Source organism: Vicia villosa, linkage group LG2, assembly GCF_029867415.1.
Source record: "Vicia villosa cultivar HV-30 ecotype Madison, WI linkage group LG2, Vvil1.0, whole genome shotgun sequence".
NCBI lineage: Eukaryota > Viridiplantae > Streptophyta > Magnoliopsida > Fabales > Fabaceae > Vicia > Vicia villosa.
This window is the reverse complement of record NC_081181.1, coordinates 182,878,736-182,897,156: the sequence shown is the minus strand read 5'-3', so window position 1 is coordinate 182,897,156 and position 18,421 is coordinate 182,878,736. Positions and strand designations below refer to the sequence as shown.

Sequence of the window (18,421 nt, the reverse complement as noted above, 5' to 3'; positions counted from 1 at the left end):
TACAAACCAAAATATAACCTTTGTTCAAACCTTTGGTACACACCAAAATACAACCTTTGTTCAAACACAGCTTGTTACTGAAACCAAAACACAAGTCTAAACTTTGTTCAAAACAACAATTATAAACTAAATAGTCTTAAAACAGAAAGGTACATAAATCTAAAAAAAGGACTTCTTTGTGTTGTTCCTTTTTGTTGGAGTGGTCCTCCTAGTTGTAGGTCCAACTGCATTTTGTGACGCATTCAATCTTGTGGTTGGTCCCTTCGAAGCAGAATGTATTGTAATAGATGATTGTCTTGGCTTCTTGTAAGGCAACTTCTGTGGCCTTGTAACAGCAGCCTTTGTAGGTGTTGCTCGTGCCCTTTGCTGACTTGTAGTAGCTTGTGAAGGTGTTGGTTGAGTGGTTTTTGCTGGTGCCCTTGGCTGAGTTGCAGTAGGTTGGGGATGTGTTGGGTGAGTGGTTTTTGCTGATGCCCTTGTCTGAGTTGCAGTAGGTGTTTGCTGAGTTGTTGTTGTCTGAGTTGCAGTAGGTGGTTGCTGAGTTGTTGTTGTCTGAGTTGCAGTAGGTGGTTGCTGAGTTGTTGTTATCTGAGTTGCAGTAGCTTGTGAAGGTGTTTGCTGAGTTGCAGTGGCTTGTGTATCTTGTGGTGGTTGTGTCCTCTTACAAGTGGACTTATTGTGTCCAATCTGTCTGCACCTGGTGCACCTAAGGACCATACCTGTTTTTCTTATTTTTCTGTCTGTTCCATCAATCTCACCCTGCTCACGGTTCCTCCTCTTCTTTGGTCTTCCTGGCATCTTTTTGAATTTTGGTGGCTGCACATCTGGATACTCTGTTCTGACCCATAAATTTGTCCCATTAACAGGATATATGATAGGTTCATACACGGATATATACCTTGCCTTCTTATAGATATCTGGGATGTAATCATCAACATTAATGTTTCTACTCTTCATTGCAGCCAGAGCATGAACACAAGGTAGACCTGTCAGTTGCCATTTTCTGCATGAACAACCATGCTCCTTTAGGTTGACCCCAAAAATGTCACCTTGGTGCTCAATGTGTCTGACTTCAAATATAACACATTCATAGATACCAGAGACATGCAAACTGACCGTTTTTAGAAGTTAAGTCTTCGTCTTCTTCACAGCATTCTTCGTCTCCACTCTTCGTCTTCTCTCTTCGTCTTCTTCGTCTTCTCTCTTCGTCTGCTAGGGCTTTCTAACTGAGGCTCAGCATATGTCAATAAACCAAATAATGAAATAAACCAACTAATAAAATCCTAACTCTATTGACACCTAGGCAATGGTTTCATTACACCTCAGCAATAACTTAACATGTCAGCATGTTTTAAGTTAAAAAACTAACGTTTCTAACAGTCAGGACAAACGTGGCACCTTTTTAATAACGTATGGGACCAATTTGAAACTTTTAAAAGAAAGAGGACCAAAATGGACCCAGAGGCATAGTTACGGGACCAAAAAGGGTATTAAGCCAAATTTTTAGTATGTGAAATTTTTAGAATTAGGTATACAATTTTTTTTTTTCGTTTTTTCATAAATAAATAAATAATATAATAGATTTTAGTTTACTAATTTTGTAAAACAGAAATATATTATAATAAATATGATATATATATATATATATATATATATATATATATATATATATATATTATAAATATTAAAAACCTTGTCAAGTGAAACTCACTCAGCAACTTTCTGTCTATTCAAAATTTGCCAGGTGAAATTCACCTCGCAACTTTCTTTTTATTTTTTTGAACATCGTGCTCTGCTTTGCTCTGACGCGCGTGCTTTGTTCTGCTCAACTCTGGGACAGATGTTGCGAGGTGAAATTCACCTGGCAAAGTTGCGAAGTGATAGTTACTTGGCAAAGTTGCGAAGTGATAATCACCTTGCAAGAAGTTGCGACTAACGTTTTTGCGGGGTATTTAGTCAACCCCGCAATTGTTGCATTGCAGGGTGATTTTAGCTTTTGCTAGGTGAAATTCACCTGGCTAATTGCAGTTTTTTTTTTGTAGTGACTAAAAATATGAAACGAATTTCATGTACATGTGTATTTTTAAATCTAAACGTAATTAAAAATCATGCGTAAACAATTAGTCCTTTCTATAGACACAAAATTCTTTTTGTTTTTTTTACAGACATGTATAAAATGAAACTCAAGAAACTCTTAACAAAATTATGAGATTAAAAGAGAAGATTTCTTTAGCCACCTCCCTATGGGGGTTACCCCCAGCGAAAATCCCAAAATACCCCTGCTTCGGAAATGAACTTCCGAAGCGTTTTTTTTTTTGAAAAAATTTCCACAATTCGGAAGTTCATCTCCGAAAACACCTCATGGGGGGTGTCTTCGGAGATGAACTTCCGAAAACACCTCATGGGGGAGAATTCGGAAATGAACTTCCGAATTATGCAGAAACTGTGTTTTTTTTATGTTTTTTCTTAACAGTCTCGCATTTTAATTAAACGCAAACGCCAAATAAAATAAGCAACAGATAAACTGAAAATACTAATATGATAAATCCAATCCAAATAATATATACAAACCGAAAATGATAATAACACTGTGCGAAAGATACAATCCGTAATCAAAAAATAAATAAACCCGACCACTACTGGGTGTGCCTAACCCTCTCACCCTGGGCCCTCCTCTACCGCCTGTACCCCGCTGCACGGCCCGCATCAGTGACGATCATCTCCATCACAGCGACTGCCTCTGGACCGCCCTGATCAACGATACCTCGATCCAACGCGTCCCACCCAAGCATCTCTATCCGCTGGCAGATCGGCATGAGATCAATGGCGTGGTCATCCTCGGCCTGCTGGTTCTCCAGGATCTCCTCGTGTGCTGGCCTAGGAGCGCCGGGAACGTCGGGTCTCAGCAGAGGATGGGACACCCGGTAGAACCATGTGACGTACCCCTCCTCACTGTGCCAGACCTGTGTGACCCGAGTAAGATGGTACTCCTGCGGTACCACATGATGCTGCCAGTCCGCCCATATGGCAGTGAGCTGCACTCGGGTCACTGTGTCGGGAGCAGCCTCAAAGGGTGACCTGGGTATTCGCTGCACGAATCCGAACTGACGCATGCACCGCTCAGGGAGATACCAGACCATGATGCCGGTCCCGCATGCCAATCAGCCTGAATATAAAGCAATGCCGTCAAAGGGTACAATCTGAGCGTAGTCGACGAACGGCCTCCAGGTGACGTCGTCGTGCATCGTGCGGTCCAAGTACAAACGGTATGGTCCCACCGCATCGTTCCCCCTCTGGAGAGCGTATCTGGCGGCCCTGGGCATGGCGTCCACGTATGCAGGATCGATGTGAAAGCCGTGGATGCGGGAGAAGTAGGAGATGATCCAGCTCTGAAACAGAAACACGATAATGTATTAAAAATAAATACGAAACATAAATAAATAAATAAATAAATACGATAATGTGTTAAAATAAAACGTACCGTAAGTAGTGTGCAGGATCCGACCAACTGCCTCGTCCTCCAGTTGGAGGCCTCATTCAGCTTCTGGTAGAGGTATGCCAGAGTAGCTGCCCCCCAGTTCCACTGGTGAACGGTATCCAGGTCCATGAAGTAGCGGAGGTAGGTCACATCGACGTACCTGGCACTCTTGTCCACAAAGCATGCAGCGCCAACCACATGCATGTACCAGCACCGGAGAGCGCAGCCGCGGTGATACTGTGTGAATAGCTCGTCACCCTCACCCTCAGCCTCGGCAGCCGCGTCCAGGTGGTGCTCAAAATAAGTGCTCAGTGTGGTGAACCGGACATGAGGCCCAGATGTCGTGGCGCACTCAAAGTGAGTAACCTCGTGCTCCATGCCCAAATAGAGCGTCATCCACTCAATGGCCTCGACCCTCTGGATCTTGGAGTGGGTCAACAGCGGCCCCCTAATCGGCAGGTGGAGAAGACACTGCACGTCATGCAAGGTGATCGTCATCTCCCCAACCGGCAAGTGGAAAAAGGACGTCTCCTTGTGCCAGCGCTCCACAAATGCCCCCTGCATGCCGGTGCTGATGGTGGTGTACCCCGTCATGCAGAGCCCGCTAAGCCCTGAACCTCGCACATGGTCGTTAAACCACTCAGCTGTTGGTTTAAACAGACTGAAAATCTTTCGGGCGTGGTTCACCATTTTCAACGGCTCTCGCTCCTGTTACAAAAAAAAACAAATAAGCAACATATATTAAATAAGCGACAAATAAACGGTTAAACTATAAAAAATGGTGACAATTAAACGGTTAAATTATAAAAAATACCTCTCCCTCCCAGATACGCCGAGCGACGTGATCATGGTAGCTAATCAGCACAGAGGTGTCAAAGGGCCTTCCTGGATAGCCCTCCTCCTGCTCATCAGCCTCCCCGGCTGGAGGGTCAACATCCGGTACCCCCTCCGGCTCGTGGTAGGGCACTGTCGCCGCCTCCTCCTCCTCCTCCTCTCGCTGGCGGGAAGAAGATGCCCGAGCCAGCCGACTCCTAGATCCTGAAGCAGATGTACCCTCTCCCTCGCCCACGGGCACTCGCACACGGCGTCCCCGACCGTGCCCCCGTCCCTGGGTCGACGCCAGCTGCGCCGCCGCCCGCTCGCGTCTAGCCGACGCAGTCTGGGTCTCCCTACCCTGTCTGATGCGTGCTGGTTGGTTGCCTGACATGTTCCTGTAAACAATCGAAATCGATTAATATGCGAGACAAATGAAAAAACAAAAAAAATGCACTTCTGATACAGTTCGGAAGTTCATTTCCGAAAACTGGGATGGAGGTGTTTTCGGAAATGAACTTCCGAAACACCCCTGCGCAGAGCTTCTCTACAACCTCCAATGGCAGACCCCAAAAACCTAAACCAAAACTATTTTTATGCCTACTAAACATCCTAATATCAGTACTAACCTATCTTAATGTGATTTTTTCAGTTCCTAAACACCCTAATAGAGTTTATTCAAATAGATCTAAAACTTGAAAAAAACAATGATAAACTTACCAATTAGTGTTTGATGATGAGTTTGGTTGAGATTGGAAGAAGACTTGGGCAATATCTTTGATCTTACACTTGCTTTTTGCAAAAAATTTGAAGAGGGGTTGTGTTTAGAATAGGATTAGGGTAAAATGTTTGGGGGAGGGGGCTGTTTTGCTTAATCTGCAAAACGCGCAGTATTTCGGAAATGAACTTCCGAAATGCTGTTTTCGGAAATGAACTTCCGAAATAAGGCAATTTTTTCAAAAAAAAAGGCGCTTTCGGAGATGCATCTCCGAAAACACCTTTTTCTTGCATTTCGGAAATGAACTTCCGAAGTCAGGGGTAGTTTGGGTTTTTCACCAGTGGTGGGCTAGAGAGTTGGGAGGTTGGCAAAGAAATTTTCTTAAAAGAAGTCAGACGAAATGAAGAAAAAACAGTTTAATTTCAATATACAAGAATGTATGATAATTTTAAGAAAAGTATTTTTATTTATTATAAGTTCAATTTTAAAAATCGTACAGGACCTTGTTTGGGCCGGCCCTGGTTATTTATAAGTTAATTATGCAACGCTGAAATTGAATGGCCCTGCATATTCATATTTCACAATCACATAAATAAAGACAATTTCTCTTTACACCCATAAACCTTAGGGACCCGTGGTGAAATATTCAAAATACCCCTATATTTCGGATATGCATCTCCGAAGGCACATTTTTCTTAAAAGAGAGGTGATTTCGGATATGCATATCCGAAGACACCCTTTTTAAAAAAAATGTTTTTAGATATGCATATCAGAAATAACTTTTTTATTTATTTTTAAAAAGGGTGTCTTCGGAGTTGCATCTCCGAAAACTGTTGTATTTTTTACAAAACCCAAACAGACAACCCTTCACTTTCATTCTCCTCAAAACAAATTTTTTTCACACAAACCCATATGTGCCAACTTGTATCCAAAGTATCCTTACTCAACATCTCTTCCAAGCATTCAAAGCTCCATTCAACATCTACTCAATGCTCCATCAAATTGTAAGTTTCCATAAATTTGAACTCTAACTTGAAAATGTTATTAGGGCTATTAGAATTTAGAAAATTGTTGTAGGGTGAAGTTATTGTAGGTCAATGATAGTGTTTAGTTGATAAAAATTGGATTTTGATTGAGTTAGGGCAAGAAATGGTGATCTGCCAAAAATGGTTGTTCGCATGTGTTTTCGGAAGTGCATTTCCGAAATCACCTCTGATCAATTTCGGAGATGCACTTCCGAAATATGGTCTGAACTTTTTTTTTTCAAATTTGTTTCAAAGTCTTACCGATTGCATTTTTTTCAGAAAAATGGCAGGCAACCAGACACTGACTACTTGACTTAGACAGAGTAGGGAGACACAGACAGCCTCAGCTCGGCGCGAGAGAGCTATAACAAGTAGTGACTTCGGAAACATCTGTTTTGATTTACTATCATAACCATGTCGCTCGACGAGTTTGGGAGGGGGAGGTTGTTTTTTTATTGCACTTTCTAATTTAACCATTTTTTATTGTTGTTTTTATTGCACTTTCTTCAAACGGTTTAACTAACATTGTTTTTTCTTTTTGTTGTGACATGAACGGGCGACCATAAAACCCGTGAACCATGCACGAAAAATATTTGATCTGTTTAAACCACAGGCTCATCGGTTTAATGACATTGTACCTGGTCCCGAGCTTGGCGGGTTATGCATAACCGGATATAGTACCATCAGTCACGACATGCCTTCTCCACCTTCCTGTTGGGGAGTTGACGATCATCCTACATGATTTGGTCTGTCTTCTCCACCTGCCGATCAGAGGGAGGTTATTAGACCATTCTCGGATACAGAGGGTTGAGGCCATAGAGTGGATGGGGGGTTATTTGGGTATGGACCCAAATATGGCGGATTATGAGTGCAAAGCGACGAGTGGGGCACATATCCAGTTCTCCAGCTTGAAAGAGCTTTATAAGAATCAATTAGTGGTGGGAGCGGAGTCCGAGGAGGAAGGTGACAGGCTTTTTGTTGAGAACACCGTGGTTGTGCTCTGCAGTGTTGGTTCATGTTCTTGGTAGAAACTGCACTCTTTATGGACAAAAGTGCAACCTACGTGGACATGACTTATTTCCTTTACTTTATTGATCTGACTACAGTTCACGAGTGGAACTGAGGGATTGCCATTTTGGTATACCTATACGAGAATCTGAATGAAGCCTCCAACTGGAGGGTCAGGAAGTTGACTGGCTCTTGCACACTCCTTACGGTACATTTCTTTTTGATTATATCACATTTAATTATATCATATTTCTATTTAACATATTATCGTATTTGTGTTTCAGAGCTGGATCATTTCTTATTTCCACCGTATCCATGACTACGATCATGATCCCGCTTACATTGATGCCATGTCCAGAGCTGCACGATATGTCCTCTAGAGGGGGAATAAGAAAGTGACGCCATATCGTGTATACCTCGATAGTACTGCTCACGATGACATCCAGTGGACGCCTTTCATTGATTACAGTAATGTTGTCCCATTTGACCGCATCACATTATATTCTGGATGGTTGGCATGTGAGGCCAACACCATGTCAAGTATCTGTCGGAGCGGTGCATGAGACAATTTAGACGTGTGCAGATGATATCGAGGTCTCCGTTTGAGGTTGCTCCTGACACCGTTACCCATCGGGAGCTCACTGCTATCTTAGAGGATTTGGCGCATCATCTAGTCTCAGAGGAGTATCAGCGTATGCGGGCCACCCAGAGTTGGCATTGTGTAGATGGATATGTGACATGGGTCTATCAGGTGTCACATTCTATTATGACACCCGATGCTCCTGGGCGTCCACCTAGGCCAGCACATGAAGAGCTCTTGGAGAACCAGCATGTCGAGGATGACCATGCCACTGATCTCTTGCCGATCTGTCAGCGGATACACTCGATAGGACATGAGGCATTGAAGAAAGGGATCATTGAGTAGGGCGGTTGCCATAGTGCAGAGGATGATCGGTGAGGCGTCTAGTGAGGTGGGGTATAGGAGGCAGAAAAGGTCGTAAGGAGTTCGCATTAGGCATACTCAGTAGTAGAAGCCTATTTATGTTTTATTCATGACTTTTTATACGGTGTTGTAATATTTTTACATTGTGCACTTATCCGAACAACTACTTGCATATTATAGTATTGATTTTTTAAACTACTTTGGGTATTTTTTATTTCCGTTACATTTTATCGATTAGTAGGAGGTTTTAATTTTATTTCTACTATGTTGTTGTTTTGAAAATAAATGACTCACTCATATCAGATCATATTTCAGATATGCATCTCCGAAACAGCTTCTTGCTGAATTCGGATATGCATATCTGAAATCATTTAAAATCTGATTATTGGTGCCTTCGGAGATTCATCTCCAAATCATTAAAAATTTGATTATGGGTGTCTTCGAAAATGCATTTTCGAAATATATTTTGGGATTTTCAGGAGTGTTTTTCACCCTCTATGAATGTACAAAGTAATTCTCTAAATAAAAGATGAGATCAAATTGATGTAGAAACCGACAAATTTTCACTGTTATACAACCTAAGATGAGATCAAATTGGCAAGATCCATGTAACATGTTTTAATTGATTCAACCTTGGTTTAATCGATTTTATTACTACCAGTTTAATTTAGTTCAGATTAAAAGAAAGTTTTTTGAATGAAGTCTTTTTAGTAAAGATAATCTCATGGTCAAGACAAAAATGTCAAGATCAAACATGAATAGAACATTCTAAAAAGGATAAAAACATGTTCGAAATTAAAATATTGCATATGATTATCAATCCATTCGGTCAATTAGTGACGCCTATTATATGTGCCTCATTCATACAAGAGGCAGCTGAAGAATTAATAAAAATTTGATGTAGAGTGACATATATATAGAAACCAAAAGTAGAAAACCATGTTCGTAGACAAATCCTTCAAAGTTTGATCAACCAGGTCCCCCATTCAGCCATAGACTTCATATTTTCTTGGATCTCTTTCTCCAAACTAACAAAATAGTAGAACAAGTTCTTCCCAGTTTCAGCATTTGGATCGATACTTACATATATGAAATTCAAAAGTGTAATATATCATTATGAATTTATGGATATATAATTTAATTTCGCGACTGCTATTGAGAAATGCCTCGGCAGCAGATATATAATTTATTATATATTCAAGGTTCAAACTTTGACTACCAAAATAAAATACTAAATACTATTATTTGAATATAAAAGCATAGTAATACTGCAACATTCAATTTAGAAACATTTTAGTAGCATAAAAAACCTATAACTAATCCTATGCAAATTGTGAAAAGTATATGAACCACCCTACTCTGTAAATAAATTGGACCTTCAGTAATAATTTCCATGTGTTGGATGAAATTGAGATATTGTGAGCTATTTAATGGGCTGACCCCTACTCCTCTCAACAACATTTCTACCATATACCCTGATATCGGTGTTCCTGATTCCATTGTAACCTTAATTTTGAAATTTGAATGATTTTTCAGCCGACTATTTAGATACCGAGACAAACCTTGGTCATACGTTAGATACACATGATCTGATTTAATTCCAAGACTAGGTCTATCAAAGTATAGTTGAATATTTTCATCTTCGCTGTCAACACTAATATTAAATCTCAAAATGGAACCCCGTGATTTGATTTGTGGAATAATGAAGCAAAAAATAAAGGCCAATTGATCTGAGGAATGATTCACAAAAGAGAGATCAACAATCATGGAATCACTTTTTGTCCTATATATCATCCATTTTGGAACACTGCTTCCAGGATACACGTATGTGCCTTGAGCATCATAATCGTGTTCATCACCAGATGTAGATATTTGCTTGTGTGCAAGTTTTATCATGTTAATCTGTGCATTCAATTCTATTTCTTTAAGAGAATGTTGATCCAGTTTCAGGCAATTCCAAAAGGCAACCCTTGTCTTGTTTTCCTTTGACATTTGAAGAGAAATTGAAGGGAAAGTTACATCCTCCAATGTTACACAACCACTGACATCTAGAGTTATCAATGATGACGGAAGCCTTGGTAGACTTTGAAGGTTCGAACAATTTTGTAATTCTAGATGTCTCAGCATTGAAAGATGCTTGATACTCTTAGGCAAGTTCTCAATGTAAGTGTGTGAAAGAATCAACTTTTCAAGTTTCTTTTGTAGTCCAATTGATGATGGTAGCTTTCTAATACCTGTGAATTCTAAATTTAAAATTACCATTTCCTTTGAGGTTACTGAGAACTCCTCTAGTGCAGTACAACCAGCAAGGGACAGATAACGGATGGAACTTGAATGGATGTTGCTTTTGAGGTTTGTGAGGGAAAAACATTCACTTAGATCCAATTTCTCAAGCTTGTTGAGAGAAAACACTGATGGATGTATACTAGTCAACCGTACACACGCTCGAAGATCGATAGTTGCAAGATTTTTAGCCTTTGACAAGTCTGGAAGCTCCACAAGGTTTAAAGATGAACTCAATATTAGATCCTTTAAATTCATAACATCCTGCAATAGTTACAAACATATATCACCATTGATATCTAATTAAAAGTGGTATTATAAACATATACCCTGCAAGAAATATATCACTTTTCTCTCTAATTAATACTATATAAAAAAATTTAATATTTCTTGATACGGTAAATATAGTACTTTTCTTTTGATTCTTATCTGTATGTATAAAATAGTTTATCAAAAACATTCAATCATATTTAACCATATAAACATGTTTTAGCTTTCAGTATAAGAATGGACTAAGTTTTTTCATTACCTTCTCTTCATGCCAAAGTTTTCTCACTTGGCTATACTGCAAGTTCAACACAACAAGTTTCTCCGCAGTAAACTTAAAAGGTAAAGACTCCAGAGGGTAATATGACCAACGAAGATATTTGAGGTCGTTTGGCAAAGATTCAAGCCCTTGAGGAAGATACAAGTTCAATGGAAATTGAAGAAACACGTAAAAATTGTATCCTTTACTTTTAATATCCAGATATTGTAGTCTGTTCATCTTGGAAAACACTTTGGGATTTATCTTCAGATCATCAATTATTGATAATTCGGTAGATATGCTTCTAATCGCGTTAGTCCCCTGCAGCAAACAAATTAGTAGAACATTCTCAAACTTCATTGTAAGTATATTTTGCCTACAAAAAAGTTTAAATAATCATAACTCTCTAATGTATTACTATTGTTATAGAAGTTTAAGATTCATGCAATGGATATGCTATTAAGATACCTTGTTATTTTCAAGTACTTCATAAATGTCAGAAGGATCAAGTAGGTGACTTTGATGTCCAACATCATAATTGGATTCTTCGCGAACAATTTGCCAAGCTGATTCTTGTATAATATTGTGCATAGATACAACATCATCTGGAGAAATAGTTATAAGGTCTTTATTTTTCAGTTTTTCTAGCTCAAAACCTATTGAATAACCACCATCATTTAACAACAGATTTAGGTCATCAACTTTGAGATGCAGTCCATCAAAAAAACATGCAATGTCTAAAAATATCATCTGCTCATGACGATCTAGATCATTGTAATTCAATTTGATAATATCATGAACGTATTTAATTGGAGCTTTTTTAAGCGTCTTTAGTTTTTTCTTCCATATACTTTTATCTTGTCCATGAAGATGTTGACCCAAAATTTTAAGAACAAGTGGAATTCCATTGGCATACTTGACAATCATCTTAGACAACTCATAGTACTCCATTTCATATGTTTGATTTTGTTCAAAGGCATGCAAACTGAAAAGACTTAGAGAGTCATTAGTGTCTAATGGCTTAACATAATATATATCCTTAGCAGCAACCATCTTGGTAAGTACTTGCTTGTCATCGGTTGTTATGATGATTTTACTACCTTTACCATACAAATCAAGGTTTCCAATTAAAGTTTCTAGTTGATGTGGATCATTGACATCATCAAGAACAATAAGAACCTTCATACGACGAAGCCTCCTCTCAACAAAATAGGGCAATCCATATTGTGTATCAATTTTCAAATCCTTTTTCCCTAATACATTAGAAAGAAGATCTTTCTTTAAGTACACATCTCCATGTGTTCCCCATTCTTTTCTTACCTCAGCCTTGAAGTAAGAACCATCATACTCAGAATAGAGCCTGTCATATATCACATGTGCAATAGTTGTTTTACCTATACCATGCACCCCCCATATTCCAATAACACGAACATTTTGTGAATCTTCTTCTAACAATGATTCCACTCGTGAAATTTGTTTTCCAACTCCAACAAGTTGTTTTGAACTAAATTGACGTACATGATCCAACCTCTTCAACACATTTTTAACTATTTCTTTAATAAGCTCTGCCTCATTTCTATGAAATAAAAGAAGGAGGCAAATATATTATATTTAAGTATATTTATTTGAATATCTTTAATTTTATCATTTATGGCGTATCATCAAGACATATTTGGTCATATCGGTAAAAAAAAATCATTATTTAAAGAAACTTATACAATTATCATTAGATATAATACAGAGATTTGTTACCGTAGACCCACTTGATTTTATGAAGGTCTATTTTAACAACACGCACCTTAACGTGTATTTCACTATTTTTTTAGTTAAAGTTTGGTAAAACACACCTTCATAAAATTAAGTGGTTGTATTTTAGCGAATTCCTGTGGGGTTTGCTAAAATACACCCACTTATTTTTATGAATGTGCGTTTTAGAAGCATGCACCTTAAAATGCATTTAACTGTTTGTAGTTAGTGCTTAATAAAATAGATCTTCATAAAAACGAGTGGATCTACGTTAGCAAACCCCTTATATATATATATATAGATAGATAAAGTCATAAAGATATATAAAGAAACCATTTTGACCATCACTCTGACCATGTCAACCATTCTATCCACCACTGATCTCTAACTTCATCACGAGTCCTCCACTGACTTTCACTAGGGTTTTAAAAAACGGTCCGCGACCGCGAAAACGGCCGCGATAAAACGGTTTTGGCAGATGTCGATATCGTTATTACCGTTTTCTATAGTGAAGAATAAATTGTGGTTAATTCACAACACAACGACCGCCATCAGTGTTGCGACACCTGTGCCGATCGAAATCGTGAAAATCTTTATGTGACGCAATCACAACGGTTTTTTAAAACCCTAACTTCCATCTTAACCAACACTCAATCCACCAAAAAGTATGACCACTTACTAAAACGACTCATACTATTTCTCGAGCCACCTGAAACTATCACTATGACGACCAATGACCACAACTATCAACTATCACCGACAACCACTCTTACCACTTTCGATTAACACTTTGAACATCGCCATTTACTATTGTGACAACCATTGAGACAACAACAACTTTTAACTATTATTACTAAAATTACCACTAAATAAATAAATTTCATATTTGCAATATTTTAAATATTTTATAAAACTAATGATTTGACTGATAAAAAAACGGAAGGAGTATACGATAAATTTGATGGAGGGAAACAAAACTTACACATAATTTGATGAATGAAACCCACTGATAGCCGATGATTTCTTCAAAGCAGATCTCCACCGTTGCACCCTGCTCGAACTGTATTTTTTCTCGTGTTCAGCAAATTCAATTACATAGGTTCCATTTTGATGCCTCACAATTGTGGGGTCCACTTTATAGAAAACAGGCAATAAAACCTGTCCCTTTTCCTCTCTACATTCAACAATTTTGACTATCTCATCCAAACACCACGATGAAGAAGCATAGTTTTCAGAGAATATCACCAAAGAAATCGATGATGTTTCAATTGCTTCAACAAGTGACTCTGCTATTTCATCTCCTTTTATAATCTTATCGTCTACGAAGAAAGTTATGTTCTTTTGAGACAAAGCTTCAATCAAATGGGCAAGAAAACCATCACGAATATCTAGACCACGAAAACTAAGAAAGACATTGTGTTTGTGAATTTGAGCTGCATGAAAATGTTGGAATACTAATTGATCTGAAGAATTTGTGTTTGTTGTTTCGCCCTTCGATGCCAACATGAATAAGAGACAAACAAAAAATACACTAGTGACGTGCATTGTGGATCTTCCTTTGTCTCTAAAATCTACATAAGATAGCCACAACAAAAGATAGTCAAAGAGAGAATTATAAAGAAATCTAATGAAAATTAAATAACCACATTATTGCTTACATAAATTTCCTCGAATGATTTTTCCTGTTAGATGACTGGTATTGGTCGTGTATATATATGGATATGATATATGTAACGAGACAAAGGTCGGATTTGAATATTACTAATTCTTTGACTAACGAAAATTTAACTACTCTTTCGTGGGTGTGTTCCTAAAATATTATCTTACTAGTGCAAATTGCCAATAAAAAACTCATAAAATTAAATGTACTAAATTTGAAACTTATACTTAAAATATTGTGTAAAATATATTTAAAATTAATTGATATTCATTATTTTAGGAGACACAATGTTGTTATACATGAGTATTTGAATTTTTTTTTAAAAGATTCACGGTCTTTAGTGTTAAGAAATCAAAAGTGTCAAAAATAAATGGTATGAAAGTGTGTTGATTATTGAAACACAAATTCACATTTTTAACCATTTTACTTGAAATGACTTTGAGGGTTGTCTTTCCCATGATAATACCTCCAGTCCCTAGTCTCACTAGTATTGAAATCCTAATCAAGTCCACACATGCAAGTTTCCTTCTTACTCAAACATACACCAAAATACATATTGGCCTAAATGTTGATCTCCCTTTTTGACGGTCTGTCAAAAAATTTATCGGCGCCTATTTCTTCATAGATACTCAAATTTTGTCAAAATATATCAACAAAAATAACCTTAACAAGATCATGTTGATATTTGAAGTCTAGATGCTACTTACAATGAACCACATGTTCCTTAGATGTATCTGTTAGCTGGATTTTTTCGACACCATATTATTAATGAAGGAAAGGAAATATCTTTTAAAGATATTAGAAGTTTTCGACAAATTGGCATATTTGCTAAAAGTCTGTCGAAGTCGCTTCTTATAGGGGAAGGTGTTGGACGTGCACTGAGAAATATTTTCTAACTTTTAATATTGGTTCGACGAAGAGGAGTGTTCGATAGGACAGTTGAATTTTGAACGAAGACGTAACTACCTTTTATCCTTATCCGTTTTACTAAAGGACGCGTGGAGCTTTAGGGAGAAAGGAAGACATGTCGAGTAAAACGTGGCGTGCTCTGATCGAAAGGCCGTTGAAAGCGGTTATTTCGAATTAGTATATATAGGAGTCTTAGCGTTAGGATTCGTGTGTTCATTTGTGTAGAAAATCGCATGTTGAAAAAAGAATCTTCTGGGAATGTACGTGTAAACACTATATTATCTTTTTGCAGTTTTATATAACTTATCATTTTCATAATTTACATTCTTGCTATTTACTTTCAATTGTATTTACTTTGTTTCTCTTTACAAGTTTATATCACTACTTTAAAGGATTACATAGATCAAAACAAACATTCCAGTAAGAACATGAACGTGATCGAAGTGTTCTTCATTATCTAGAACAAAGTTTAAATTTGAAAAAAAAATATGTCCTAGGATCTATCTAGTTGATCCAGTGAATAACCAAAAGATCAATATTTTGGAGGACTAGTGCTTATTTGCCAATTTTCACGGTAACCAAATTGACATGCCCAGTGGAACCTGTAACACCCTGAAAATCTAGATTAATTATTTATATAGTTATTTGATTAATTTTTTATGATTATGTGAGTCTTTGCGATGTTGTGATGATTTAACAATGATTATATGATGTTTTGTTGATTTAAGAGATGTTCCGATGAAGTTGGGTGATGCATAGGTGTTGTGAGAATTATTGAGAATTAAGAGGGTTTTAGAAATAATTAGAATAATAGTTGGACGTATTTTAATTAAATAAATAGCATAATATTGAGGTAGAGATAATAAGGGCAAGTTGGTAAATTCAACAGGGCTAAGTGGAACAAAAAGAGAAAAGAAGGAAAAAGACTTTTCATTTGATCATAGAATTTTGGAGGCCGTGAAAGAGAGATGAGCTAGAGCTTGGGAGAAACTAGAAGACTTTATAGAACGCGAAGAGGGTTTTGATACCGAGCTTCAATCTAAGGTAAGGGGAGTTTATCCTTGTTATTATAATTGGCCTAAATGAATGATAAATGTGGGATTAGTTTTGACTTTTTGGGTTTATGATGAATTGGGATGATGAGAAGAATGTAGAGGATTTAGATGTGCTAATTAGTAATAGAATGATACCTATGAAGTAGAACACATTAGGTTGGTATTATATGATAAAAACTAGTGTAAAATCGGCGTTTTAAGACTTATAATGTGCAAAAGTCGCAATAGATTTGTGTTCGGAATATGCAGGAATCGCAGCAAGAAAACCTTGTTTGCTACGATTTGTCGGGCGAAGTAAGGTCTCGTCGGGCGAGTGAGGCTCGCCCATAAGGCGTCAGGCGAATAAAGTGGGCGAGGAGATGGCACTCTACTGTCTCGAGTCGCCGGGCGAACGAGGGTACTCGCCGGACGAATGACACCAGATGCAGAAAAATTAAAAAGAACATAACTTGAGTTTCCGAATTCCATTTGATGCGTTGTTCAAAGCATTAGGTAGCTAATAAAATAATCTATATGTCGGGAGAGTAAAATGAACCATATGGTGTTGGTTTCTAAAATTGTTGTGTGAGGAGGCAGTGATGTTGACTTGTGTTCTATGTAGGGCCGGCTGAGAGCCTGTGCAGTCTGGCCTACTACACAGGACCTCCATATAACGAGGGTCTCAATTTGTTTATAATTAACCTGTAATTAATCATTATAAAAGAAAATTGCCTAACTTACATAATTATTATATTATTATTAAAATTTTTCTAACCCATTTCTCTTTTCACGGTGTACGTACAACTGTTATAAAAAAAGCATAAAGCAAAACACTTGGTACGCTTACAGCTGTATGGAATTGAAACAATAATGGAGTATATTTAATATACTTCAATTCAATTAACTAAGATTTAGTTTATCAAAAAAGAAAATGTCTTTCTCTTTTGATTGTTTATTTTATAAAATTTACTTTTTAATAATTAATTTATCCTTTTTTTTTTAATGTTAATTTACTAGTTTGTACTTTTATTTCCGAATTATTAATTATCTCTTAATTTTATTTATCTATTAAATTATAAAATTGTTTATCTAATTAAAATTCAATGATACAAATTTAATAGAATAATGAAAAAATTTAAACCTATTGTTATATTAATCATTCATTAAGCCTCACTAATTGCCTACTATGATTTAAGAGATTAGAAAAGTTTAATTCTAAAATAAACATAAAAAATTAGTAAATTCTATTTTGAAATTATTGATTAAAATATACCTCTTATTAATGTATTAACTAGAATATTTACAATTTAAATATAAAAAATAAAATAAATTTGTACTTTTTTTATACATAATATTTATTTTTAATAAGCACAAGGCCTCCAAATTATTTGAGACGATCCTGATTCTATGATGTTTTGACTTTGTTATGATGATTTGCATATTATGAGGCATGTGATGATGGATAAGACGAGGTAGAAATCGTATGATGAATGATGATGCGTTTTACTATCGTGTGTTGTTGCGGGTCATACATTCATAGCATTTATAGGACTTTTGTCCAGTGTTGGAAGGGCAGATGCCCAATGATGTTAGGACTGATGTGATGTCCAGTGTTGGCCTTAATCCCATTGTACAAATTAAGTGCGTTATGTTGTGCTCTGGTTCCAAGTGGAAATCGATCCTGTGCTGGGGATCTTTGGAGGAAGATGACTATGTCATCAATGATGATGAATTGGTACCACATCCATGAGTCTATTGATGTTTCATCTCATTAAATGTGGCATTGCATAATAACTGAGTTAAATGATGTACTTAATGTGATTCTTGAGTTGGAATATTGATGTGGATAATTGGAGATTGTTGATTAGCTATAGACATCATAGATGATATCGTGTTATTTTTGTCCTTATGCTATGACTACTATATCTATTACTTGTGTTTTTTATAATGATTGCGATTTATTCACCCTTTCTGTTTGAATGTTACCTCCACGTGGGTAATACGCAAGTAATCAGGAGTAGTCTGCTGAAGTCTAGACGATAGCTTCAGAGTGCGTCTATTTTAATTTCTTTGAAAGCATTTTGTTTACTCATAAATTAACCACAAACAATAAAAAAATATGTACCAAAGGAACATAAAAAAATCTCGAAAATCAGACTATATCCTAGGATCAATTTAGTCGATCATACGAATAACCAACAACTTTTGTTTTTGAAAAACTAGCGATTGTTTACAAAATTTCAGAGTAAACAGTTAGTAATATGAGTGGAACCCAGTC

General features: G+C 37.0%; 2 protein-coding genes across 2 annotated transcripts; both read right to left on the bottom strand.

The window, feature by feature from the left end:
• Positions 1–159: 159 nt before the first annotated feature.
• LOC131650808 (uncharacterized) lies at positions 160–957 on the bottom strand. The gene has a single exon (XM_058920521.1). It carries the CDS (start codon positions 955–957, stop codon positions 160–162), a length of 798 nt encoding a protein of 265 aa, XP_058776504.1.
• Positions 958–8,649: 7,692 nt separating this feature from the next.
• On the bottom strand, positions 8,650–14,205 carry LOC131647608 (putative disease resistance protein At4g11170). Its single transcript, XM_058917482.1, has 4 exons — positions 13,523–14,205; positions 11,263–12,370; positions 10,798–11,115; positions 8,650–10,532 (listed from the first exon to the last, which is right to left on the bottom strand). The coding sequence occupies exons 1-4, from the start codon at positions 14,083–14,085 to the stop codon at positions 9,279–9,281; spliced, it is 3,243 nt and encodes a 1,080-aa protein (XP_058773465.1). The 5' UTR covers positions 14,086–14,205; the 3' UTR covers positions 8,650–9,278.
• Positions 14,206–18,421: the final 4,216 nt, after the last annotated feature.